The 27505-nt window shown below is 44.1% G+C and overlaps 1 protein-coding gene across 1 annotated transcript in view; it reads right to left on the bottom strand.

The window, feature by feature from the left end:
* Nucleotides 1-27505, bottom strand: part of RYR3 (ryanodine receptor 3) — a 626037-nt gene that overhangs the window by 33321 nt on the left and 565211 nt on the right. The window contains exons 68-84 of the mRNA XM_066277226.1: nucleotides 25689-25776; nucleotides 25494-25586; nucleotides 18258-18428; nucleotides 17891-17950; nucleotides 15085-15216; nucleotides 14516-14628; nucleotides 11614-11710; nucleotides 9866-9972; nucleotides 9396-9447; nucleotides 8398-8454; nucleotides 7376-7475; nucleotides 7143-7222; nucleotides 4908-4984; nucleotides 1921-1994; nucleotides 1647-1664; nucleotides 1147-1227; nucleotides 598-686 (exon numbers count right to left, since the gene is read on the bottom strand). Coding sequence (XP_066133323.1) covers nucleotides 598-686; nucleotides 1147-1227; nucleotides 1647-1664; nucleotides 1921-1994; nucleotides 4908-4984; nucleotides 7143-7222; nucleotides 7376-7475; nucleotides 8398-8454; nucleotides 9396-9447; nucleotides 9866-9972; nucleotides 11614-11710; nucleotides 14516-14628; nucleotides 15085-15216; nucleotides 17891-17950; nucleotides 18258-18428; nucleotides 25494-25586; nucleotides 25689-25776 — 1489 coding nt within the window. The remainder of the gene's footprint in view (nucleotides 1-597; nucleotides 687-1146; nucleotides 1228-1646; nucleotides 1665-1920; nucleotides 1995-4907; nucleotides 4985-7142; nucleotides 7223-7375; nucleotides 7476-8397; nucleotides 8455-9395; nucleotides 9448-9865; nucleotides 9973-11613; nucleotides 11711-14515; nucleotides 14629-15084; nucleotides 15217-17890; nucleotides 17951-18257; nucleotides 18429-25493; nucleotides 25587-25688; nucleotides 25777-27505) is intronic.

Raw genomic sequence — 27505 nt, 5'->3', positions numbered from 1 at the left:
GATGAGAAGCATCAACTCGTAGTGTGGCACTTGAGTTGTTCATTGATTGCTTCTCATGTGTGCCTTGACTAGGGTGGGGGGGGGCTGAAGTCGAACCAGTGACCCCCCTGCTCAGCCCAGTCTCCTTGGGCTCAAGCCAGTGACCTCTGGGCTTCAAGCCAGTGACCTTTGGGCTCAAGCCAGCAACCATGGATCATATCGATGATCCCATGCTCTGTCAGCAACCCTGTGCTCATGCTTGTGAGCCTTCACTCATGCCAGTGACCTCAGGGTTTTGAACCTGGGACCCTGGCATTCCAGGTTGATGATTTATTTATCCACTGCGCCACCACTGGTCAGGCTGGACCTTAACTCATGTTCATATAAGCCTATGGCAAAATTGGTTTAATTATATGTCATTTCACTGAAAGTCACAGGACCTATTAATGACGTTGAGGATTAACTATATTTGACTTCCCGTAAGTGTGTGGATACAGATTATAACACCTTCCTTACTAGGGTTTGACTATTTCTTGGGCCTCCCTGACCCTGTGTAACTAGCTGTCTTTAGCTTTTGGAAGTACATCTGAGACATGCCACCGTCCAAGGCCCACTCACCTGAAGGCGCAGAAGGTAGTCCACAGTGCTGATGATGATGTTCACAGTGGTTGTGTTGCCCATTTGAGTCCGCAGAAAGTTCTGAAAGTCTGACAACACCAGGACTGGGTCAGAGCCCATCCCTGTCATGCCTGGGGAGCTGATCATGCTTTCTTGGCTAAGCTCAGAAGAGGCACACTGTGAGAAAAACCTTACAAGGGCACCCCTTTTGGCTTTTGGTGGATTTCACAGAACAGAGCTCTGACCTGAGCTCCCCCCTCCATGCTGGTGACACCAGAAACGGAACCTAATGAGCCTGAGGGACTTGACAGAATGGGCTGGGTGTTCAGTTTCACCATCTGAAGGTTCTGGAATCTGTTTGACCTGGGTGGCACTCAATAACTTCAGCCATGATTTCAAGGTCGTTTCACATAGGGTTTCTTATTTAGGAATGAATTAACTGTTGTCTTTAAGTAGCAACTGGTTGTATTGAATGTGGCTTCCTGAACTGAATCATAATTTTGCACCTAAATGTTGTTGTGCCTTGACAAATCAGTCTGTTCCACTTACCACTGTTATGTCCCTCACAAAGTAACTGTAGGAATCTAAAGAGATCTCGTGTGAACTCGTCATTCTGGAGTACTTTTTCACCTGGGAAACAGAGAATACTAATGAACCTTTGTTCACTTCTCAACACAGAATACCTTCCAATGCAAATGACTGCAAAAATGCTACAGGAGCTGTGTCACAATGGTTTGGGAAGGGAACTTCGGATGGATGCTGACCAACCTGATTAACCCAGGACTGAGGCTGCACACATAATGGCCACAAAGTTAAAATATTCAACCCCAGGATGCATTTGTAAGGAAGGCAACCAGACTGGTGGCAGTAATGATTCACAGAACATAACCCATGCTTTCTGGATAGAAGACTCTTCTTTAAGCATCAAACTGCTGAGTTAAACTTAACATGCAACCACCAAGCCTAAAATGTGTCAGAGCTGAGGCAATTAAATCAGATCCCCTAGGACTTACACACAGTAGGAACTCAGGCCAGAACCTCAGACTTACCACGCTCACGGACAATGACTGGTGATAAGAGAAAAACAGAATACAAAGTAAGAAAACTCTAAGCACCATGATAAACTGTCTTTAGCTAAGACTGGCTCTATGAATAATCCAGCCTGGCTGATGGCTTTATTAAAGTTACTGATGGACATATTTTTGTTGAAATAGAGCAAGTCCTTGCAAATTAAGAAGCAGTAAATAGGGGCTCTGACCAGAAATAATTACGATTTTTTTTTTGTCAGGAAGAGAGTGGCCTTCATATTCATTAGTTACTTACGTGTTCCTTCCTCAGTAACCATGCCCAGGCCTTCAGCTTTATTCTGCCTCTCAAATGCATTCAAATCAAGGACGCTTGTAACAGACAAAAGAAAACACGGTTCAGGGCTATGCAAACTGGGAAAATGGATTTCTACCGTCAATGCACCTATTAACTAAAAATATCCTGGCCTTGTATTATCATAAATGCACTAAGGCATCACAGTGTGTTCGTGAGTCTAACAGGCTTTGTGCCAAGCCGTGCTGCCCAAGGATGCCTGGAGCTCCCAGGCCTTGTCACATCCACAGAGAAGGTCAGAAACACTTATGATGACTATCATTGTTTGTCCAGTTTGAGTCTTCTCTTATGGATGAAGATTTAGAAAGGCTTTGCAAATAAAGAAGGAATAATTTGATTCTGAGCTTTTTCAATAGAAAGCTTACTTTGAACTGTGCTAATTAATGTTCACCTCCCACATTTCCCTACTTTCTCCGAGAATCACAAGGGATTCCATTTTCAGTGCTTTGAATGAATATGGATGAAGAGAGCTACAAATCTCCAGATTTCAAAGGGCCACAGCCTTTTAGGATTCTGGTATCATTCAGGAGTCAAACAGTAGGTGCGATTAAGCTTTCTAGAGGCAATGGTGCCTGCCCTAGATGTTTCTGAACCTTTCACAAGTCGGCCTTCATTTCTGTCTCCACTTTCCCTAACCTTCCCAGTCACAGCCACCATCAAATGCTGCAATTCAGGGACTTCTAGTAGGACTACAAAGCTTAATAATGAGGACACTGTATGCTCATGTTATTTCCAGCTGGAGCTCATCTGTTTCTCTAACGGACTTCAGTTCCTTCCCCAATTGAAAGGTTTCATAGAACATAAGGCCTCACAAGAAGATAGTTCATCAGAAACTTCATGCTGAATCTGTTAAGATTCTGTAAAATCCCGCTTTCCTTTTACCACTGGGCAAAGGAAATGGCCATCAGCCCAGAAAGACATGAAGGGGAAATCCAGTATTTCTTTCCCTCTTTTAGGGAGTTACAGACATTCTGCAATCTAGATGAATTTAAACGAGAAAATGGTGAAAATTCCTGTTGCCTTCTTGTTGGTTCATCCCAAATCCTGCTGTGAAAGGGATCTGTTCAGTAAGTAACACAAAGCTATCCTTTCATTCTGGTTTTGCTGTCAAGGGAGGACAATAAGGAACAGGACATAGCTACTTTGACGTAGCAGTTCTGATTCAGGGGACAGTTTATGCAACAGGCATTTCTGACCCGTCTCCATCATGAAACACCCACTTCAAATGTTTCAATTTTCCTGAGGCTTAAATGTTTTTACAAATACACATTTTTATAATCAGCATAAGACTACTAAAATCTTAAAACTTCTGTTAGAACTCAGGTGGCCTATAAGGGTATGCCACTTGTTCCTCTAAGCCATCATTACAGAAGAGTTTAGTAATATTAAGTATTACTGACCACCAAGAGAACTCTTAGAAATTTAATTGAGAATTTCATGAGCAACATGGAATGTAACTGCCTTGATTTTTGCCATCTGAGTTCACATATATAGTTGTACCTTCAGTGAGTCAGGTTTGGTAATAATGTAATTTCTTTTTCTAAGTGAGGTAATAAACAAATTGGCCATCAGTTGGGGAGAAATGAGGGAAGAACAAGGGATTGAACTGCAGCTCAAATATGCTCCCTCCAGCCCCAGGGCACAGTACTTAGCCAATCAAAGTTAGTAAAATTAAGAAGTCCACCAAAAGAAAGAATGTCCTTCAAATTTTCAAATGGAAAAAGCAACAACTAATGTTCCATTTTAAACAATATTAATTGGAGGCAAATGAGCTAGATAATTATAACTTGGAATTCTTTTAGAATGAGACGCAACTGTTCAAAATATTCACAAAAATTCACAAATATGACACTTTTCATAGATTTCTGGCTCATTTCTTTTTTTTCTTCTTTTTCTTTTTGTATTTTTCTGAAGTTGGAAACGGGGAGGCAGTCAGATAGACTCCCACATGCGCCCAACCGGGATCCACCCGGCATGTCCACCAGGGGGCAATGCTCTGCCTATCTGGGGCATTGCTCCGTTGTGGCCAGAGTCATTCTAGCACCTGAGGCAGAGGCCATCGTGCCATCCTCAGTGCCTGGGACATCTTTGCTCCAATGGAGCCTTGGCTGCGGGAGGGGAAGAGAGAGACAGAGAGGAAGGAGAGGGGGAGGGGTGGAGAAGCAGATGGGCACTTCTCCTGTGTGCCCTGGCCGGGAATCGAACCTGGGACTCCTGCACACCAGGCCAATGCTCTACCACTGAGCCAACCGGCCAGGGCCTCTGGCTCATTTCTGAAATGAGCAAGTATGGTAATCTGACTTCTGGTTACAAATTATTCATTTGTCAGAGTGTACAGTCATGAGGGAAAGCTTACACAATTTGGAAATATAAATGGAAAGTTTAAGCCTTTGTGTTTTAGGTTATGTCAAATTGTCCCCATGTTTGGATGTACCTCTGTCAAAATATGGACTCAACAACTATCTCTTCAGGCTTATAGACCAGTTAAGGCTAAAGAGTAACAAAGTGCCTAACGAAAACAGCCTTGAGTCATAGTGAGGTATTCTCTTCTGTTCCATTCTTTCTGGTTTGACTCTTGTGAGCATATATGTTTAGGAAAAATACTCAGTTCTGAGGATAACAACATAACAAAAAAGGAGGTGAGGGTGATTTAAAAGCCAAACAGCTGTGTGTGTGTGTGTGTGTGTGTGTGTGTGTGTGTGTGTCTAATGGAGATTACATTTTCCTCTCTGAATACTATTTGAATATTGTCCTGAAAGCTGGAGGAACAGTACCCAACCATCCTCTTCATTTTCTGAAGTAGGTAACTCCTTTCTCAATAATACCGTGATAAGCCAGTATATTTCACAGCCCTCCCTGTATCGTTTCCCTTTCCCTTGAATAGTGAAGAGTTTTAAAAAAAATGCTGTGGGTGGTTTTCCCACATTTACCTGCAAGACTGCATAAGACCAGAAAGGCTTTGAAAGAATCCAGCATCCTTTTTCTCCTTTAGGTAATCTAACATTTTCTGCAAGGGAGACACATTTGAAAAGGAAAAACAATGGAAACTGTGTCACAAAAACAGAACCTTCTAATTTTAATGGAGAAGTGGCAGAGTCCTAGCCAAGCAGGCACACTGAGTCTGACCCAGCATGGCGGGGTGTAACCCTGGGTCGGAATCAGAACCACCTGTGGACTTAAACCAGCCATGTATCTGAGCATCACCCTTCGTGCATGGCCTGAATCATTTAAGGTAGACATTTTATTTTATAAAGGTCCACCAGTATTTCTGCAGGATAGTAGATCTTTCACATTCACAGATTTACTGTTTGTAGTGTCTTCTATTTTCTTCTATTTGGGAACAGGCACCAAGACCATGATTTAGTACTGTTTACAATTACTGAGGTCTAATCTGAATAGATCATGCCATGAGTGTGACACACTGAAGCAAGGAGCTTAACTAGTAATAAGCCTCCTCTTTTTTTAATATGGGGGGGGAGGAAAGGGAAAAAAGAGAGAGAAAAGAAAGAAGCATCAACTTTTTGTTCCACATAGCTGTGCATCCATTAATTGCTTCTCATATGTACCTTGACTGGAGATCGAACCAATGACCTCGGGATCAAGCCAATGACCCCTGGCTCAAGCTGGCAGCCTTGGGTCTCAAACTGACCACTTTGGCACTCCAGGTCGACTCCATCCACAGTACCATCACCAGCCAGGCCGTTATGAGCCTCTTTGAGAGTTCAGTGTCTGTTTCACAGTAAAACTTTGTTTCCTCTGTTCTGTTTCTGGGAAGGCAGAAACTTTGTCTAACATAATAAAAATTTTGTTTCTTTGTTTTAAAAAAACAGCCTTTCAAGAAAATCAACTGTCGAGGCCTGACCAGAGGTGGAGTAGTGCATAGAGAATCGACCTGGGACACTAAGGACCCAGATTCAAAATCCCGAGGTTGCCGGCTTGAGTGCAGGCTCATCCGGCTTGAGCATGGGCTCACCAGCTTGGGCGCGGGATCATCAACATGATTCCATGGTCACTGGCTTGCGTCCAAGGTCACTGGCTTGGCTGGAGCCTCCTGTGTCAAGGCACGTGTGAGAGAGCCATCAATGAACTAAAGTGCTGCAACTACAAGTTGATGCTTCTCGTTTCTCTCCCTTCCTGTCGCTCTCTCAAGAACAATAAAAAATAAAAAAATAAAATCAACTGATGAGTAGTGATGGAAGAGAACAGAAGTGAGGGCATCTTAGAAATGGTAGTTCTTAATGAGAACTCTGGGAAGAATAAAGGCTGGGAAAAATGATATTTACTAATGGTAGTTATAAGTTTGGAGATTCTCAAAAGCGCTGGGATATAAGCCTCACAAATGCCAGGAGTATCTGACATGCTAGTTTACTCTGCACACAGATGCTTTCAGCCAGAGCCTAGAGTGCGCAGGAGACACGGGCATTTCTGTCTTCTGCAGCCAGTTCCAGTTCAGATGATCGAGTGAATTCCATGTGCCAGGCACTCTGGGCTACGCCTCTGTGCTCTCACGTAAGGCATGGCGGCAGGAGTTATGTGCGTTACTGTCACACCCTCCATCCCTAGAACAGAGCCCGGCTTCAGGGCATCGTCAGCAATCACTAAATAGTTGTTGAATGAATGAATGAACAAATGAATGAGCAAACACAGGTATGTGGGATTATGAACCCCACTTAACTGATCAGGTACCTTGATAACAATGAGGCAGCAAATTAAATGAAAAGGCTGACGTACAAATTTAAGGAGTCTAAAATCATTGGGTCTATAATCTTCATACAACATCAGCATGGTTAACTCTTTTGCAGAGTGGCACAAAATTTCTGGTAGACCCGTCTGCAGACTGGTATTCGGAAAACACTGCTCTAGAGCATAATTGTGAAAAAAAAAAAAAGAGAAGCCACCTAATGATGAAGAAACAAAGTGTTTTTCTCTTTGAACCCCCAGTAAACCCTCTTGATGAAGTACATGTTTGTCTGCCAACACCCAGCCTGGTTTTATCTGTGTCCCCAGCTACTCTGATATAATTGGCCATCAAGGACAAACACCAGCTGAGGTGATTCTGGAGGGCCCCCTCTGCAGCAGAGTCAATGCCTCTTCCCCGAAGTGTGACAGCTGCCACATGGGCTTGCCACAGGAAGGCCACATGGCCTCTGGAGAGTCCGCCTTACCTGCTGCACACCTGCGTTGCCTCCGTTCAGAATGGCGATCCCCAGCTTCAGAGTCTCGACTACCATGGGGCTCATCTCACCTGCCGTGGTGAAGATTCGATTGAATCACCAAGGAAACAGAGGGCAAATCACACCTACTGGGCTCTATCAGGACTCCATAGTAATGACTTCACTTCACAGTGTGACTTCTCTGCAGTAGTGAGAGGGGCCCAGCCAGAAACCATGGAAACCACCTTTGCTGGCGCTTATCATCTGCAGGACCATCTCCGCGGCTCCGCGCTCATGCAGCCGCGCTTGTTGATAGAGGGTTTTCTGCTTTTCCATTTCTTTTTCCTGGGGGAAAATCACAGGGAAAAGATTTTTCCTCCTCCACAACCCCCCGAAGAATTCACTGTGGTGAGGTTTAGTGGAGAGAGAGAATCTTTATTTGCCTAAAGCAGACAACACACAAAGCAGACCTCTGAAGTTCATTTTCAGACACTGCTCAGCTTTCTAAAACTGTCCTCCCACAAGTCACTCCTATTTTAATGACTAATTTTGCACTTTTTGTATGAGAGGCAACACAGTCCAGTCCTCTTTTATACTATAACTATAGGAAGTGACCCCAGCTTAAAATGGGTTTGTGTTCAGTGTTCTGTCATACAAGTAGCCCTGCTGAGTGGTCAACTGGAATGTATCTGTGAGACCATAGAAAACTGATCTCGACTGTTGAGACCACAGTTAACAGAGACTCTACCAGACATGGGACACTAGAATGTCAAGGCTTTCCAGAACTGTAATTACATTCACTTATTTTTTACTGTTGTGTACTTTATCTATAAAAGTATACAAGTCACCTAACTTAGGGTTCTGCACTCTCTCTAAATAACAATCGCTATTATTACGTTTACAGATTAGGAGGGCAAATGTCACCCTAGTGTCTTCATTGCTTTGAAGTTTCATTTTTGGATGTTTGAATTTGTCCTTCTATGGCCTCTGTTACTACCATACTTAGGTAGAAGTATAAACTCCCAGAAGAACAAACCTAGTGGGTGGTTTGCTGACTGCCTGCTGTCTGCTACCTTTCAGGAGGCAGACAAACAGACAGACAGCAGAACCACAGCTAATGAGTGTGCTTTATCCAGCTAGACCTGTGTGTTTGCTACCAGATGCATGTGGTGGGAGAGCCACGTGGCTAGTGCCAGCACCCACCTCCGGAGACCCCACTGGTTGGTTTTGGAGGGTGGCCCTGGCTTCCACCTTAGTGAAAACTTACTTCAAATGTTTTTTCCTTGTCTTCCTCCTCATCTTCGTCCTCCCCATTCTGACAGCTCTGGAGGGGAGACAGAAATCCAATGAAAGGTGTACCTCACAAACAAGGCCGTGTCCTGCTGTGCAGCAGAGGGCAGGATGTAATTCACAAGCACCTCAGGACCTCAGCACTTGGTAAAACCAAGAACATTTTGACCACTGCATGGCAACATTTGACTCTAAATGCTATCTTTGCAATTACCAAGAGGTTCAGAAATGAGAAATGGGAATACCAAGATCACACAATTAATGAAGACCTATCTGATTTATACATAGACCGAAACTCCTACTTGGAAAAGTTGTAGTGTAAACAGGGAGACGGGTATGGGAGCTGCCCCTTTCTGAATAAGAACCAGGGGCTTGGCAAAAAGATCAGAGACACCCAGGACGTAAATCTTACACTGTCCCTTCCCATTGTGACCCTTTAGTGTGTCTGGTAAAGGTGCTCTGTACCCCAACATCCCCCTTTCTGCCTGACATGGGGTTTCCCGTTTGAGAAGTTCCCTTAACCGCGCAGCATTCCAGAGGTTACTACACTTCTATGTGACATAGAAATAGCATCTCTGACCACGCTGCCTCCTTTAGATCACTAGGATTTCCCTCTGGTTTCTAAGCCTGTTTCCAAATGTACTGAACTTACTTTGCCTGCAGATGTGTTTGAATGGTTGGACGAGTTCTGAACATTGAGTGAAAACGCAGTCTGTGTGTCTAAGCGCTACTGAGCTGGCTGAGAACTGCCACGTGAACTTTGCCACGAATACCCACTGTTTCTGCAAAGCTTCAGTGTTGTAGGAAGCTGGCAGAGTGGCTTACTAATGTTGCCTGTAGGGCACATGATTGTGCAATGTCTGGAGCTCAGGTCATGTCTGAGTCCCAGGCCTGTTGCCCAACATGACAGTTTCTGTGTGCCTCAGGAGGTCTAAGGGAAGACAGAATGACAAAGTGCAGAACACCCAGGTGTACCTTGGCCATCATGCTGGAATAGGAGGTGTACAATGGGTCATCTTCCAGTTTGCTGGAAAGAATAAAGGAAATATTTAGCAGGTGACCTTCAAGGCCCAGAAGAAAAGACTAAGAACTACATAAATCTTAAATGATATGTACTAGTGAAATCATTAGAAAACCACTCTGCCCCACCCTATTCTGAGAAACCACTCTGAAAATCTGAGTCAGCTATGGCTTGACATGGAATTCAGGGATGCAAGTTACTGTTTCAGGCTGCTTAATCTACAGACGTGTCTGGCATTATGGCCAGAGGGCTGTGGCTTGTGGGTTTTCCAAGATGTCTCTTGACGGCCAACATGAGGACAGCAATGAGGGCTGCTCAAATCTGGCCCCCCCTCTGCAGGCACTGCCATCAGTGAGAGGAAGGTCTGGGGGTGACACGACCATGCCCGGTGCCCGAAGAAGCAGGACGCTCTGAGGGTGCTGACCTCCTCTCCGTGAGAGCATTGCGGCTAAAATGGAGAATGATCTGATGAAGCGGGTCTGGTTGCCTCTCCGTCTCCTCCTCCTCCTCCTCTTCCACCTTGGGAGACTTCTACACAAACCAAAGCACACAGGTTTTAGGCATGGATGTCAGCACGTGTCACACAGCGGCATGCGGACAGGGGGAAGGCGAAGCGCAAGGCACAGAGGGCATCAGACTGAAAGCACAAAGAGGAATCACTACGTCACATATTTATTCCAGGACAGAAGCCCAGCCCTAAGGATGCAAGGTTGGGCATATCAATGTATATATTTTTCAGCCAACCAAGGGAACATTCCAATTTTGGGTTAAAACAAAATGAAAAGAAAAGCCAAAGCCTGACCACAGGGGAGGAGCTCCAGAGCCCAGTCAGCGGGAGTCTCATGCAAGCTCTGGGCACCTGCGGCGAGGAGGGAGCGCCCGGACAGCCTCGCGAGAGGCCGGCTCTCCGCCCACACCTGAAACCTCTCTGGGAGAACTGGACGGGGACAGGGATGGGGCAGGAGTCATGGAGCACTGGCGCCACGTGGGGGCGGGGCTGATGCTGTTCTAGACTCAACCGGGCTAAATGTTTTGTTTTTTTTTCTAACCTCACTCCTGATTCTAAAAATCTTGTTGGTCCTGAGGGATGCCATCCTGGAGCTGCATGCCTTACAGCTTCTCCTCTTATCGAGTCATTTCTCTACTACCCGTGACAGCAGACAGGGATATACCAGCTGAGGCTGGAGGTAAAAGTGTTTTCTAGCAGAGCCAGCGGGGTGGACCGCAGTCATAAATTGGTGAGAACTTCATGGGTTGTGTGAATAGTTCAGAAAGAAGTGGATGGCTGAAATGATGCTCATTGGCAGCTTCACACTAATCAAGAGACTGAGGAAACCAAGGAATTTTCTGGCTGACAGGCACACATGAAACAGTGAGGGCCATAAAGGCGTCAAGGCAAGTAGAAACAAAGCAGGGGAGAAAGGGTTAAAGGTGTGTGTGGGGGGGGGGCAGAGGAGAAGAAAAACAGAGGGAGCGAGGGAAAGATAAAAAGAGAAGGGACTGTGACAAACACTAATGCAGAGAGTAAGGGATAAAGGAAAAAGATAAATGAGAGAAATAAGAAAAGCAAAAAAAAAAAAAAAAAAAAAAAAATCGACCATGGTCTGGCCCAAGTATAAGAGCGTTTATTTTCTTCCTGAAATTCTGTGGTTTGCTATAACCAGCTCTCTCCCCTTGCGTGTAATTGTAAGTAGTTTTACATCATGAAGTCTGTGAGAGATGGGGCATGACAAGTTTTCTTAGGGCCAAATACAGAAAGGTGAAATGCAGGAAGGGGATTTAGAAGTGCCTTTCCCAAAGCTGAGCTACTGATCAGAAATGCAGGACTTGGTGAAGGCAGGGTGGCCTCCTGCAACCACTGGTGCTCAAAACTTCACTTAGTGTAAATTCACGGCATGGCACGGCTGTATATCCAAGACATATTAGTGGTTAATAGTGATGATGAGGATGGTAACAGTTACCATCACCCCCAAGTGAAATTCATCGTCTGGCTCTAACGACCATTAATTAACACTGTCCTTTACATTCACCCCTTGATAATTTACACAGTTAGTCCTTTCAAACTGACACACTCAATTTTTGTGACTTGTTAACTGTTATAATGCACACACATGAATAAAGAAATCAAACTCATTCACATTCATATCTGCTCCCAGTTGAGTCAGTACTTACAGCCAAATCCTGTACTAGTCTCTCTTCAAAGGAATACTCCTCTGTTTCTATCCAAAATCTCTGATAGCCATGGAGGAAGAGGTTAATAGAGCGGTGCCTGAGCAGAAGGGGTGAGAGTGAGGTCAAGAGGAATCCATGGGACACCTGATTTTAGTTTGGGTGGTTAACAGTTAGTAAGCAGAATAGACTTTTGTACAATTCTTATCTTCTGATTGGTCAGGGTAGCCAGTCGCACACCATAAGCATTTATTTCAAAGAAAGCAGAACCCTCTAACATTGTACTTCCTGAATGGGACACCTTCTGAATGAACTAACAATGGTGGGTGGAAGACCTGGAGGTAACCTTATCTATCCTTCACTGGTCTCACAAGGTCTTTATCATGTTTCCCCCAGAATGAGAAATAATTCATTAGGGCAAGGAACAGTCCAGAAGTATTTGTTTAAAACGGCAATTTGGCTATTCCTTTTGGCCAATCACCTCTCCAGGGAATCCAACCTCAGTCATGCTGAGTGGGTTAGTATCAGATGTACTGAAAACAGCAAAGCATGGCTTCTTGACACGGCCTCCGAGGGACTACCACTCCAGATGTTACTGTGGAAGTCAAGGCTTGGGCGAGCTGTGCTCCTCAGTGTAACTCCTGTGCACCGCAGGGGTCCTGGCTATGGCCCTGGTGTCTGCAAACACTGCGGCTGACACAGCCACTCACTCCCTAGAAGCCAGGATTGACTTCTGGGAATATCAGCCACTGAACAGCAGTTAATTGGTTACCAAATATGAGGACAGTGGTGAGGAGGGAAGGAGAAAAAAGAAAGATGAAGGTAAGGACCAGAGTCATTAAGACCTGGTCATGGTTTCTGGTAGAACACAGCCCTTACTAGCTTTCTTTCAAATCTGACCAATCAGAGTTATTTAAAAAATTGCACAAATTTGTTTTTATGGTAATGTTAAGTCATGGTCAAGAAAGGAGGAGTGTGCAGAGAATGAGCAGGTCCCTCCACCAGTTACATTACCATTAAAACGGGTATAAGCCTGTCATACTGAGTTTTTTCATTAACCTTTTCCAGCCAAACCCGTTGAAAGGTGCTCAGGAAGAAATTGTTAATTTTGTGTCTGGAGAAAAGCATACAGGTTTTCTTTTAAAAACTAACATCAGAGAAACAGTTTCCACATAACAAAATCAATTATTTTAGCCCTTTAGTTTGGAAGAGTCCATGCAGTTTACATCATCACAAGAAGGAGAAGAGGCGTGTTCTCCACCATCAGATCCTGAGGTAGTTTTTGTTGTTGGTTATGAAACCTCCTTACAGTCCTGCACGCTAGGGGGAAATCCAGGGCAACCCCCAAAACAGCTGGATTGGGGTGGGGATGGCCACCTCTCATCAAGGACAGGTGAGTTCCCACACTTACTATCACCCACACAGGGTGGAGTTGCTGAAGGATCAACCAAACTAAGAAAGGGTGGTACTAACATTTTCAGTGGATTTAGAAAAAGAAAATGCTTGTTTCTGAGAGATGAAACTTTTGCCTAGCTGGTCCTGGAGACACGTGCTCAGAGCTGAGCCATTCTGGAGGCCAATTAGCACAATAGCACAATACCAGGCACGGATCTCTACCAGAGGGCAGTGTGGATGTTTTCTGGTATCTCACCACTTTGGAAGGCAGACAAAAGCCCAGTGCATTTTTGCTTTTTTTTTTTTTTTACTGGGCTGTGAATTTCACTTCGTTTGTTTGTTTTTGGCCAGGACTTCAGCAGCTCCATGCCCATGACAGCTTGACTTAACTTTTCAGCTTCTTATTAATGAATCCTACTCAATTCTATGGTGCCTGACCTCCTTCCAAAGGCACTGGTCTGTTTTCTCAAGGGACCTGGAGAAGCAGGTGTGTGTCTCAGAGGTCATGTTTCTCCACTGTGTTCAAAGATCCTATTTAGGAAAGCTTATTCGGCCTGCTGGCTCAGGACAGGGTTACAATCTGGAAAAATGATGGCCAAGACGTACAATTTGATGAAAGCAAAATGTCAAGGACAGGAATAGTCCTTTAGCTGATAATCTCAAAAATTAAAATCTACATTTATTTGCATGGAATTCAGAAAGTATTTGTCTAAGTCAACTTATTTTTCCTGACTAGGTGAGGATGTACCTCTTGACTTGAAAGTTGATGAAGCAGAGACTGATAATCAATTACTAGCTTTGCTGATCAATCATAGACCTGACCTCACCAGTTCTGAAATCAGTCTTAGGATGGACCATTGCCACATCAATGACAGTGAGTCTCCATGGTCAGTGCTGGCCAAATCTGTATTGATACCCAGCTCATGTGTTCACACACGTTTCAGAAAAGCCTTCACATGTGTTTGACTTCAGAGTACGGACTAAACATCCAGATAAAGGCATCGTTTCCATGACTAGCCGCTTGGCACAGTGCCCTTCATCTTGAAGGCAAATGCACTGTGCCAAGGATTCTCACATTATATTCGGAGACAGCATAGTAATTTTGGTGTCATCCAAGTGCCTGGGCAGAGAAAAAGTGATCTGTTGATGGAATTTAGAGTAAACTGGTTGAGAATACAGTTCCTTTTTCCAAGAGTGCCTTTGCATCCTCACAAAAAATCCCACGTAGGTAAAACTAGAAAGTTTCCATATGCTGACATGGCTGACTTCACAGTGCAAAACACTGAGCCAAGGCAGGCACGGGGTCCTAGGGAATCGCATCTGATTTCAGTGTGTATGCTTACCTTGATTGCCTTAGTGAGCCATTATACCCCATGGCTCCATGGCTGATGGACTACAAGTTCTACCCGTTGGATCATGAGTGTCGGGGCCAGAAGAGAGCACAGCTGCAGGAAGATACCTTGATCCCCATCCCCTGCTCATATCCAGAAGAGAATGACAGAATACTTGCCTGGGCAGGTTGTAGAGAGGGGCCATCCTGAAACAAGCCACCACTGCCCGTTTCCGCTGCTTGGACAACAGTTTGTGCCAGACTGCCTTCTTGGACCTCAAAGGTTGCTCCACCTGAGAAGAAAAAGCATGTGGGTAGGTGAGCATAGGCTGAGAGGGGGCAGAGGGTGGTCGCCTGCAGCCTAGACTTCGCAACCCTGCAAAAATTTTGATTTCTCAACTGCAGTCAGCAAAAAGTACCCATGTGGAGGTCTTAAGTTTGATTTCTTCTCCTAGTTGTGTTTGGCTGTTTATTCCTTAACAGAAGCATTAAAAATGGGAAAGGAACTTCAAAAGGTCATTTGAGCTAGTGGCAAAAAATTTTTAATACACTGAGAGGGGAAAGAATTGAGGAGTCTTGCTACCATGAAGCTCCAAGACGACACCTGGGTGTGAGCTGGGATGATCCTTGCTTCTTGTTTTCTGTCTGTCTTGAAAGGTCACTCTGAACTAAGAGCTGACAGTAGACAGGAGCTTTGTATTCTCCAAGGAAGTCTAGCTTCCTCAGTACTCAGGGCAGATGCTCCTTACCTGTTCCAGGTGGAAGACAGCTGCTGAAATTCTCTGGACACGCTCCACTGTCTTTTCTGGATTGAAAGGTTCTTCACTCTTCAAAACGTCCTTGTACAGGTTCAGTTGCCACTTTACGGCTGGGTCAGCGGACTGAAAATTGAAGCACATATATGAGATAAGCAATCTTCAATACCTCCTGTATAGAAACAGCTTTTAAGTCCTAGCGTGATTCCATAGTCATCAAGCCTCTGTTCTTTCTATTGTTGCCTCTTATTTTTTAAATGAAAATTTATTTTAAAAATTTTATTGGTTTATTAGAGAGAAGAGAGAGAGAGAAAGGGGGTGGGAGAGGAGCAGGAAGCATCAACTCATAGTAGTTGTTTCTCATATGTGCCTTAGCCAAGGGAAACCCAGGGTTTCGAACCGGTGACTTCAGCATTCCAAGTCATTGCTTTATCCACTGTGCCACTACAGGCCAGGCACCTATCTCTTATTTTGCCTATTATCTTCTTCTGGAATACTGTAGATGCTATGAAGGAACTTCTCATTCCAGCCCGTATGTCTCTTAACTCTTAGGTCATATTTTCTATCCTTTTCTTTCTCTGTGCTATATTCTAATTCCTTAAAGCAGTGGTTCTCAAAGTGTGCGCCAAGGTGCACTGGTGTGCCCTAGAAGATTTCCAGGTGTGCCCTATGGTATTCTAGAGAAATATGTGCCTGTTGGGGACCAAAATACCAACAGGGTTTTTGGAACTTAGATTTTTGGGGGACAGAGGTGAGGGGAATTGGCTATAAACTGACAGTCTGCCCAACCCCCCCACCTCACTTGTCTGATTAGGTTGCCAAAGGCCATTAAGCTGTGGTGCTGGATTGTTTACACTACCCCCCATGTTCCCCGGAAAGACTGGAGGCAAGTTTCTTCTATCCTTTGTTGGGTGTAAAGTTAAGATGATATGTATGGTGGGGGTTTTCTGCACTCAACACAATTAAGAATAAAGAGAGAGGAATTCTTGAATGTATTGACAAGGAAATGAAAGTTTGCCTTTCAAATATATGCCCAAACATTGAAGAAATCGCTAGGACACATCAGGCTCATGTTTCTCATAAACACAAGAATGAAAAAACTTAACACATTTGTACTGGGACCTGCCGAATTTACTAAATCTTACTTAGAATGTACCTATATATATTAAAAGATAACTTTTTTGTAACTCAAAAAATGTAACAAAAATGTTTTTAATGTCAGAATAAATTTAATTTTGTTGTATTTCATTTAATTACCATAAAAGCATGCTTGGACTTTATATTTTTTCTTTAATATTTGACTTAATTATTATAACATATATCTCAGAAATTTGTATATAGCGCGCCTAAAATTATTTGTAGGATTTTAAATGAGCCCCAACTTCAAAAAGTTTGAGAACTACTGCCTTAAAGCAATTTTCCAATTCATAAAGTCTCATTTCAGCTGTGTATAGCCTAATTTTTTAAACATAAATTGGAGTTTTAGCCCTGGCCGGACAGCTCGGCTGGTTGGAGCATCATCCGAAGCACAGAGGTTGCCAGTTCGATCCCCAGTCAGGGCACAGACAGGAACAGCTTGATGTTCCTCTCTCTCTCTCTCTCTCTCTCTCTCTCTCAAGTTGTATCTTTAATGACTACTTTTCATTTTTATTATCACTATGAGGTGTTTTTCAATAACATCTTCCCTCTTTTTAACAAAAATAATGTCTAAGTCTTGATTTATGGATTCTACTGCTACCTTTATCTCTTGAAATATTTTAACCATACTTATTTTAAATTCTCCTTTCTGCAGTTTCTTTGGCTTGGATTCTTCCCTTTGTTATATTTCTGGCTCTCAATTAGTGGTGGATTTCCTTTCACACTTTGTACTTTTTAAATATGAGCTAGTCTTCAGCAGGAGTTCTATGTCCTGGCAGCTCAGCCTGGTGGGCCTTCTAGGGGGTGGAGCTCTCCAAGTGGTTTCACTGTGGTCTTTGCAGGAGATTAATGTGTTTCACTGTTTCAAGGATAATTTTCTTGCTCTGAATTTATGCACAATGGGAATAATTAGGTCCCCTAACTGTCTTCCTTTAAGGTTATGAGAAACCCTAGCCCCTAAAATTCATATCTGGTACAGAGAATGCTACAAATTTTCCCAACTGCATCAACTTTTCCTCAATACTGTGATTTAGTGTCTTTTAAAAAATTTTTTTCTGGCACTTGGGATTTCTTTTTACTGCCTTTTTAAAAAATACATTCCCCACTCCATCATTTCTGTATGTTTGAGGTGAAAAGAAGAGGCTAATTATGTCAGCCTAGTGCTCCGTCTTAGGAAATAATGAGTCTGCGGGAGGAGCTGTTCAGATTCTCAGGCCTGAAAACATATCAAATAGCCTTTAAAATCAGAATTTGCCCTTTTTTTATTATATCATCTCAGATACAAAATTATTTTGTTTTCAAATCTCTAGAGCAGAAGGTGTCAAGACTCCCCCTCAGTGTCCTGTTTCTCTGTTTAGCCAGCATCACAGTCAGTGAATTCTGAGGCCTCGTGTCAGGTCACACAGGGGGGAGGGGGGAGACATGCGTTACTGGATGCCTCTCTGCATCCAATTTGTAACAGCAAAGGAAAGAAGAAAAACCAAGAGAAAACAAACAAAACAAAAAAACAAAAAAACAAAAATTAAGGGCAGAGAGCTAGTCCTACCAATTTAACACAAGTACTCTGAGACTGTTTTGAGAAAAACAAGTAAATTAAGCGGGAGGGTGGCACCCTGCGGCCAGAAGGGGGCGCACGTGAGTTCTTGTCTCCCTGAGGCGTCACCTTTTCCTGCAAGTGCAAGTTATTCCGCAGGTGCTCCTTCACCTCTTCATCTGTGTCCCTCTGTGGAAAGAGACGTTGCATTTTATTCCTAGAGCTCACTATGGAAATGTAAAGTGGGGTGCAGAGACATACAGAAAGCCAAGGGAGGGTTTTGCTGGGATCATTTTTACCGAAACAAAAAGAGAAGACACAGTAAGTATAGAAGCTTGTTCCAAAGGGAACATGCTGCCTCCCAAACCACCTTCAAAGAGGAGGGTGTGCTGCCTCTGTGCACCTCGGTTCCTGTTCATCTGTTCCTACGCTCCACCCCCGGGAAGACTGCGCACCACCTGTCCGCACGCTCAGCCCCAGCACACAGGCGACTCACACAGCCATAGCGGGACTTTGCGAGGGAGATCAGCTCCTGATCGCCGGGGGTGCACATGTTCAAACCAATAGGCAGCATCTTCTTGAGCGCAGCCACGATGAGGGAGGTCTGGACGGAATACAGGTCTCCCCTCCGCTTTGCCTTCTTTCGCTCCTGGTCCTGTCCTCCAGACTAGGAGATGAGGTTGACAGAGACAGAGGGCTCAGTGACTCTGAAAGGAAACGCCTCACCTTGAAGGCAGCCCGCCTCCATGTGGCCCCTCAGAACAGGTCGGGCTTTAACACAATTCAAAGGACAGTAAAAGGATTGTGTGTTAAATAAAGCCAACCAGGTGGCCATGAAGATCCCCGAGCCCTCACCTAGGGCGCATGCTCACAGAACCATGTGACCAGACACACACCACAGACACCGCGGTCTTTGCTCACTCACTTCCAGACCGAACGAACAAGTAAACTGGTGTTTTTCAAAAATAATTTGAGCACTGGCAAAAATGACACCAGGAAGTAACTGCGAACTGCGAACGCTGATGCTGGGGCGACCACAGAACGACCTGTTCCTGGGGCTGAGGGCGGTGTTTTGGAGCAGGGCATAGCACTCCCAGCTTCTACCTTGAAGACACTGCAAATTCCCACAGGAAGAGGCAAATCCCCACGGAGGGCTGCTCTGGGATCGGGCTGGGGAGAAGTCAGGAGGAACCAGACTCCCCAAATCGGCCCCACTTTGCCCCACACTTTGTCATCCCGGACAGGGAGCGGTCGCCCAATAAAGCAGCAGGTGTTAAGGAAGCGTCCAGTGCACTGGGCTGAGGCAACCAGTCAGGAACCCTCAGCGTCTACAGTACGTGGTGGTGGTGGGGGGGGGGGGTGTGTGTTCAAGGAGACAGGCATTGCAGTGACTGAGTTCTCATGTCAGACTCGGGAAAGCTTCCCATGTGGTGCCTGACTTGTAGGACTCTGCATCAGCTCGATGGGTACCTGCTGGGAACGTGGGGGTGGGGGCTGGGGAGCCGGAGGCAGAAAGGGAAACCGGGACCCTGAGGGAGAGTGGACTGGTGCTCACCAAAGCTTCACTCCATGAAGTGTTTGCAGCAAAGAGGTGGCAGCCTGGCCACTGACAGTGAGCCACAGGGCTCTGGGCGCAGGGCGGAGGCCCGCTGCCTCCCCTGGAGCTGGCGTCTGAGACCTGGGACCCTGGGACGCAGTCAGAAATCACTTTATAAAGGACTGCCTTTCCAAGAGAAGAGGAGGGTCAGAATGAACACTGCCTGGGGATGATCTCTTTAAATGACTTCCCGAAGTGTGAAAGGGTTCGTCATTATCATACACGCTCTTACAATGGGTATGACCCAGCTGTGCTGGCTGTCCCTTCTGGTGGTTATGTCACAGAAAACTCAGCAAAGCCCCTACCCAGCAACACCCACTCTGGCCCAACACTGACAGAGAACTGCACTGGCTGCAGGGCCACCTGGTGCTCGGACAGCAGTGGGGGGGGGGGGGCAGTGAGAAATAGGAGCGGGAGGAAGCAATGAGGCTGAGAGTCAGCGGCTTCTTGTGTTCCAGAACACAGCCAAGAGCTGGGTCACACAAAGACCACAGGAGTTCTGTCATTTCCTGAGTGCTCGCAAGGTCCCCTCCATGTCCTCCCTCAGGGGTGGCATGCTAAAGGTTAAGGCTAACGTAATACTCATCGATAGCCTAAATTACCCTTAAAAATGCTTCGTGAGGAATACAATCCTGTTTTATGTATATAAACTATGAGACTCTGTACATCATAATAATGTAAAACCCAACTAGCAACATGCTGTTTACAATCCACTAAATAGGCAAAATGTACATGGACTTGATACACAAGTTAAATAATTTCTTGCTCACTCTCTATTTTATGTTGCCAAACCCAGTAGTTTATGATCAAATGCTGCAGATATGATGTGACTCCAATGGGCCTGCTACTTAAATAAACATTTCTAATCCTTCCAACAATGCTGAGATAGAAAGAAGTCAGTTTTATCAACGAGAACATGATACTCAGAAAAGCTAAGTGATTTTTCCAAGGTCACAAAACAAGGAAGCATGTGAGTCAATGTCTAGACCCTAGGCTTATCTGTCCGTGGCTCCATTTTTCTTTCCTACCTGAGTACGACATGTGACCAGGTTCCTGCACACCCCCTTGCTCTGCCACATACCTTAGGGCACAGTGCTTGGGACAGTGGCAGCAGATACACGTTAACGGAGAGATGGAGAAATAATTTCCAAGTAATAACCTGTATGGGTCCCTGGAAAATTGTCTCCAGGTTTATTTCACCATACGCACATTTCATGCAAAAACTCAGGGTTATCTGCGAATTTCAACTCCTGGAGTGTAAAACTCTCTTTGAATCATGGGAACCTTGCACAAGAGGCAGAAATGTACAGTATGAAGGGCTGGGACCACCGACAGCAAATAGGATTCTGACCCTGCATGGCACAGCAGAGGGGAGTCTCCCAGGTTCCCAGGCCCTGCCAGGGTCCCTATCCCTGTCAGTGTGCTGGCTTCAGTGTGGGCAGTTGGGGAAGGGAGCAGAGACAGCAGGGAGACCTCGGTTAGGGCGAGGCTTGGCTGGCTTCCCCGGCTTCCCCATTCCAAGGGTGGGTGGGCCTACATTCACTCTTTGACAGGCAGTTGTCTTCCCTGGAGCAGGCCTGGGTGACCTCCTGGTGAGAAAATCCATCTGTACCACCCCCATGGTAATCACAGTGCAGAGGGTGGCCAAAGCCTGGCACCTCTAATACTAGAACAGAACAGACACGTCATGCATTTGACCTGTACCTTTACTTGCATGGCCTGTGTGGAAAGACAAAAGAAAAGAAACAAGGAGAAGAGTCAGTCAGTCAAAGCAGGGGACAAGCATAAGGTACCACATGTTAGTCATAGCTTCTCAGCCCCCGTTCTTCAGCCAACACAAAAGAAACTCAACCGTCTGGAAGCCAGTTGCACATGGCATGTAGAGTGAATGGGACATTAGGATGGAGTTAATTTGGTCGTAAGGATTTATACCCAGACCAAGCAATGCACCCCTGGGTCAAGGTTGCCTCAGAAACCAGCCTTCCAAAGTGTGTGACACTCAGTCCCAGGTGGTCTTCAGATGAACTCTTTAGATCTAAAGTCTTTCCCCTCCCCCCTCCCTCCTTTCACCTGGGCAGGCTGCAGACAATCTGTCCTTTAACCAAAGGCCCCAATTGTCTTTCTTCTTTCCACCCGCCACATTATCACCTCTAGCAGATCTGTGGTTACAAAAATATGTAAATGTCTAATTATTATATTGTATACCTGAAACATATAACATCGCACATCAACTACAAATAAAAAATAAATTTAAAAAAGCAAAAGAAGAAAAAGAGAGGGCAGACCTGAGTTAAGTAGTGATAGGTGTGCTTCTGCTAAAACATTTGCTAAAAATAAAAAAGGACTCTAGGAACATCTCAGGTGGTTCAGGGTCACCCCCAGCCTGAGGACGGAGCTCCCTCCTTCTTATGTGACTCTCTCTATACCTCAGGTCAAAGGCTCCTCTGCCCTACAGGCTCTAATTTTGTTATTCTCTTCACATATTGAGATTAGTTAACTCAATCTATTTTGCTAATACTGAAAATACATATTTTTTAAGTTGACTAAAACTTTTTATTTTTTGAACAAACATTTACAAATTCCTGTACCTTCAAAATTGTTTCATTTCCCCCAGTCATTTAAGATCAAACATGGTTTTACATGTTAATTTAAGGAAAAAAAAAACATTGACTTTTAAAGGATGAAGGATGTAAAGAGGGAAAAAGGGTACAGAGAGGGAGAAAAGGAAGGGAGAGAGTGAGAAAGAGAAGGGAGAGAGGGAGAGAAGAGGGAGAGATGAATAGAGGGAGAAAGAGAAAGAGGGAGAAGACAGAGAGGTAGAGAGGGGAGGGAGAGAGAGAGAGAAAAGGGAGGGAGAGAGATTGAGAGAGAATATTCAAGCTACAGAAGTACAAAAGCAAAAGAATGAAAATAAAAATGAAAAAAGGGGGATTGGAGGGAAGGAGAGAGAGAGAGATTGAGACACACACAGAGATTGAGACTGAAACAGAGAGAGAGAGAGAGAGAGAGAGAGAGAAGTGAGCAGTAGGGAATATTAGAGTAAGAACTCGTACATAATTCTGAATACCCTTAAAAAACTAGAAGACATCTTCCAAACCCTTCCCTGTCCTTCCTCAGAGTACTGAAAATCACTCATGGGTGGACCGGCTGTAATCAAGGGCACTCCAGTATTTCCCATATCACAACTCTTTCATAGTTTATACTCTTGGTCAATGAACTGGTATTTCTGGGGCTAAATGTGTTCTAACTTACCATTGCCCTCCGAGGAAGCTGCTGCCATTTTCCAGAAAACAAAACAAGTTTAAAAACAAAACAAAAAATACTTGCTCAGCTTAGTTATGTTTAGCATAACATATATTTGCAACCCCGTGTTATAGAAACAAAACATACAATGAACTCTCCAAAAACAAAAAAAAATCTGCTTTAGCCTCCAGAAAAATCCCTGAACTGACCTTCAGTGAGCCAAGTATGACTAGGGGGGCACACTGTGTATTTTTCTCTGCTTCCTTTCCATTTGCCACGGCAAGTGCAGTGCGTGTGGACGTGCAGACTCCCACACACACATCTCTGCAGCACCTGCTGTACGCACCGTGGCCAATTTCATTTACACAGCCCAGAACTCAATTAAGAATAGAGATAAAAGTAAGCACAGGTGGCAAGTGACCATTCAGATCAGGTAGTAGGGAGACCTCTAATTTCAAGGAGGAAAAAGCAATGAAAAGTCAATCAATAACAAGAAAGAATATCCCCTCCATGCTTCTCAATATATAATTCCACATCCAAAAATATAGCAGAAATGGCTTTGAGTTGCTGTTTTGGAGGCATGGTATTTCTCTGTCTGAGATAATGCACTGAAGTTATGAAATATTTTCTCCTAGTGATGCAATTTGAAACTGACTTTTGAACAGAACATCCTAGCAGAGCTGGGGGGAGTCACGTAGTAAGCTCACCCCCCACCGTTTGGTAGACCGGGGCACAGAGGAGGTGACTGAATGATGCAAGGCCATACCTCTAGTCAACAGTTGGGCCAAGGGTAGGACTTAGCTTCCTTTCAGTCTCTAGTTCCGATTTACTATTACATTTTGTGTCTCAACCGATCCAACAGAAATAATATGGATATTTGTGATCCCAAAAAGCATTAAAAATATTATTTAACATTTAGGGAGTATCCTCACATCCATTACACTATAACTTTGACCTTATCCCATGTGGCTCAGAAAAAACTGGCATACAATGTCAATGGAAGTGAAAGTGTTTTCCCTGTGAAATAACCTCATCAACAGGGGAGAAGCAATATTCTGACTATGACCAGTCTCTGACAAGACAAATACACCCTTTCCCTCAGTGATGTGAATGAACAAGATTTCAAGTTAGTTTGTTAGTTTTAAAATGTCTTTCTTTGTCAGTTCATCTCTTTCTAAGTATGAACTCAAAGACCCTGACTGTCTACTCATCACCAGAGGGTTGAAGTGTCTTTGTCATTTCTGCTCCTCTGGGATCCAAATCCTTGTATCAGAGTCATTTCTACTGCTTTGCTGCCATTGCTGACAATGACAACAAAGTCTAGCTGGTTCAGTCCTGAGCCAATAGATCTAGGCCAAGTTGACGGTTGCATGGAATCTACTCAGGGTTTATTTAGGAGGGCAAGGTCAAAGGAGAGCTTGTGATGGCTGAAGGTCCTTTCAGAGGGAACTTAAGATAAATGTCCAGGAATCAGGAGTCTAAAATATCCTACCTTGTATGTCTGCCATGAGCAGATGTGTGCCAAAAGCTGAACGCAAAATGAATTTTGGAAAATTAAATAAAAGTTCTGTAAACCTCAAAAGGATGCACTGTGAGGAAAGTTCCTTTGCAACTAAGATTCCTTTTGAATATATACTCCTGGTAGCTCCACTTTATATGTGCACAATTTTACTTATCAAACTTTATAGAGATTCTGAATATCAGATTCTAAACTTCAAAAGTCAGTTTTAGGGAGCTGGGAGAAATGTTAGAGTCAACATAGCTGAAGGCTGAAAGGGCTGGAAAGTGGGAGTGATGGAACTGGCCAGAGCTAGCCACATGTGGTGCGGATTTGAGTGCTGATTCTGGTGTCACTGCAGCCCCTGTCTGCAGCTCTACATACACAGGTCTTCCACCCAAAATATTTACTTGGAAAGATGTCTCAAGAGCTTCACTACAAACTCATGCTTGTCATCTTTCCAGAACTGATTTTCACTTTTGAGGGGTCCCCATGCACACCCCACCTTCATGTTCCTCAAAGGCAGCATTGTACCAGCAGTGAGAGAGACACGTATCTCAGGTATCACGTGTCACTCACACTTGGCATATACAGTCAACCCTCATTGAGGCACACCTCTCAAGGGAAGAGAGTCCAGGGTAAGCCATAACAGCACATCACATTTTAAGGGAGCCTTGCTTTTGTCTGCAGACCTGATGGAGTGTGTCAGAATTCTCTCCAATCAAAATAGCAAAGCCTCTCTGTGCAGGGCTGACCTAGCGGAGGTAGGAAGCCAGTTCCCCCTCCTGTATTCCTGCTGCAGTTCTCCCTACAGGTGACTGGTTTGTTTTTCAGACAGATGTCTGTTATGCCCTCGTTAAACCTTTCCTGCAGGGAGATGGACAAATATCTGGGTATCTGAATACAACTTACAGGGAAAATAAACAAAAGGCATCAAGAGGTCAGCACATCTAAAATAAAGCAGCTCTTGGATGTTCCAGATAGGAGGAAAACAAGTGTAGTGTAAGAATATGTGCTAATGAGATCTGCAAACGGCAATTTCCTCATCAGAAGGTGACTCCAGGCACCTGTATTTTTGCAGCTTCACTATGTAGGAAGTAGTTCTATTTTAAAAATCCTGATAGGCTTGCTTTAGAGACCTCTCAAATACCTTATTAGGATAACTTAGGCAAGTCTTGAAACAAACTTTTTGACATACAAGCAGCTATTTCTCCACAAAATGTGATAACCATGCTTATTTGAGAGCAATTTCTTTCAGTTCATTCCCAAAGAGACAACAGTGGAGACGGTTGGTTTGACCTAACTGCAGCACGGAGCTAATCCCCTTATGTAGCAAAGATACAGAGTTTAGGTCAAGGTTGAAGAGTCTTTGGAATTGATTTCTCAGGACTTACTTTTGACATCTTGCTTTTGCTGTCCCCAGTTAAAAATGCCAAATTATTAATTTCATTCTGAATCACAAAATTCTGCTCTTCCCTCTTGAAGTTCTATGTGGAGAGGAAATAAGAAAGCCAACATTACAAGCCAATTCTCCGAGGTCTGTACCTTTCCCGGCCGTCTCTAAATCCAGGGCCCGCGTGCATCCTTACATGAGATTTGCACCACAGGATGAAGACCTCTGCCACCATGCGGAAGAGCTGGTCAGAATCGGCATCGGGGCTCTTGAGCCAGTTAGATCTGAGTTGAAAAGTAAGTGAATACACATATGAAATTCAGTCCTGATCAAAACGGTCACACTTACTGGACACTGAATGCACACATTTATCCAGATAAAACTGCATCCCATAAAAAGGTATCATCATCAGAGACTAAAGAGCAATACACTCCTTCCATGCTTAGATATAGGCATGAATTGTTGCAGATATTTTTGAAGGACCTACAATAATTATTTCCATTTTACCAGAGAAGTCAAGGATTATCTTAGCAAACAGATGTCAGAAATCAACATTTCAAAACTGTCAAAGATAGGCTTTTTTTCCTCTTCTAAACTGATGAAGTGATTAAGATTCCACTCTAACTTTTGAGACAAACGTTCTTTAATACACAAGGCAGGCAAAAGTAAGAAAGTCTTGGTCACTATGACACCTAATCTTGTCATTGACACTTGTTGCCTAGCCTCTGAAATGTTGAGAATTCTTCAAACAGTTCAGGCCTCATCCCTTTTCCTTTCAAAGCCAGTTTAAAGAAAACTGTAAGAGAGTATGTTTTTCACTGTTGATTGAAGTGCATAGACAGAGACCAAACATCTCAGGCCCTCTGAAATGGTTTGGAAAGTCCTTATAAAGTGGCATTATTTATTTCTTTAAAAAAGAAAACAGAATTGGTTAAGAAGTTTCACAGTGGCAGCAAGAAGACTAAATTTCAGTAGGATTCAGTCAATTTCTAAAAGTTCTCTTGCCCCTAAGTATCTTTCACATTTGAGTTAAATTATATCTTTTTTGAAAAGGCTGGGTGAGTTTGCATTTTCAAATATCTGTATAGAGTGACGTAGAAGTTAAACTGTCTATTACCTTTCTTAAGTTAAAAAAGCATTGGCTTTCATGGATGGCCTGAAAAACCCAATGTTCCTAGGAGCACGGAGGGTGATAAGTATCAAAAGTCAGTTCCATAAGCCTGAGGGCATCAGGCTGAACTGCCCTGAGCAGCCTTAGCTCCTGCCCATCCACAGTGAGCTCACACCAGGCGGGCTAAGGGGGAAAGGGGAAGACTCACGGGGCCAAGACCACTTTCGGATCCTTCTCTCATCTCCTGAATCCCTTACTGCCTTGAGTTCCAGCCTCATGAATGTTCTTACTTCATCTTTCCTGTTTTCTTTTTCAGCTAGTCTCTCCTTTATGTGGCAGAGACTACAGGTTGTTTACTCATTCTCTCATCTCCCTTAGGAACAAAACCCCATTTATGCATCCTGCTGAAGATCACACTACCCAGCTTCCTGTGAGGGATCGCCACGTAGCTGGGTTCTCGTCAACGCGATGAAGGTGGAAGTTGTTGTGTGGGCTTTCTGGAAAAGCTTTCTAAACAGGAATCACATAGCTAAAGGTGCTTATTTGCCTTCCTGCTTCCTATTTGGAATGATAATCTGATGGTTCTAACTGTCGTTTTGCACCATAAAGTAATTTTAAAGATGGAAGCCAATGTTAAGGATGGAAAGACCAAGGAGGGAGGGTCACTAATGAGAAGGGACCACACTAATCCTGGATTGAATATCTTTGGATTTCTTTTATGTGTGATATTTGACTTCTAATTTGTTTAAGCCACTGTAATAAAGTATCCATTACTGGAAGCCATCCAAGCTTGAGGCTTGAGATTGGTAATGCCTTTTGATTTCTTTCATATTGATTTTTCAGGAGCACTTTTTCAGGGTCAAGTGTCAAGTTTTATCAGAACTGGCAGCTGTTCATTCTTT

Source organism: Saccopteryx bilineata, chromosome 4 (assembly GCF_036850765.1).
Source record: "Saccopteryx bilineata isolate mSacBil1 chromosome 4, mSacBil1_pri_phased_curated, whole genome shotgun sequence".
NCBI lineage: Eukaryota > Metazoa > Chordata > Mammalia > Chiroptera > Emballonuridae > Saccopteryx > Saccopteryx bilineata.
Note: the sequence above shows the minus strand (reverse complement) of the source record. Positions and strands in the feature narration are given on the sequence as shown.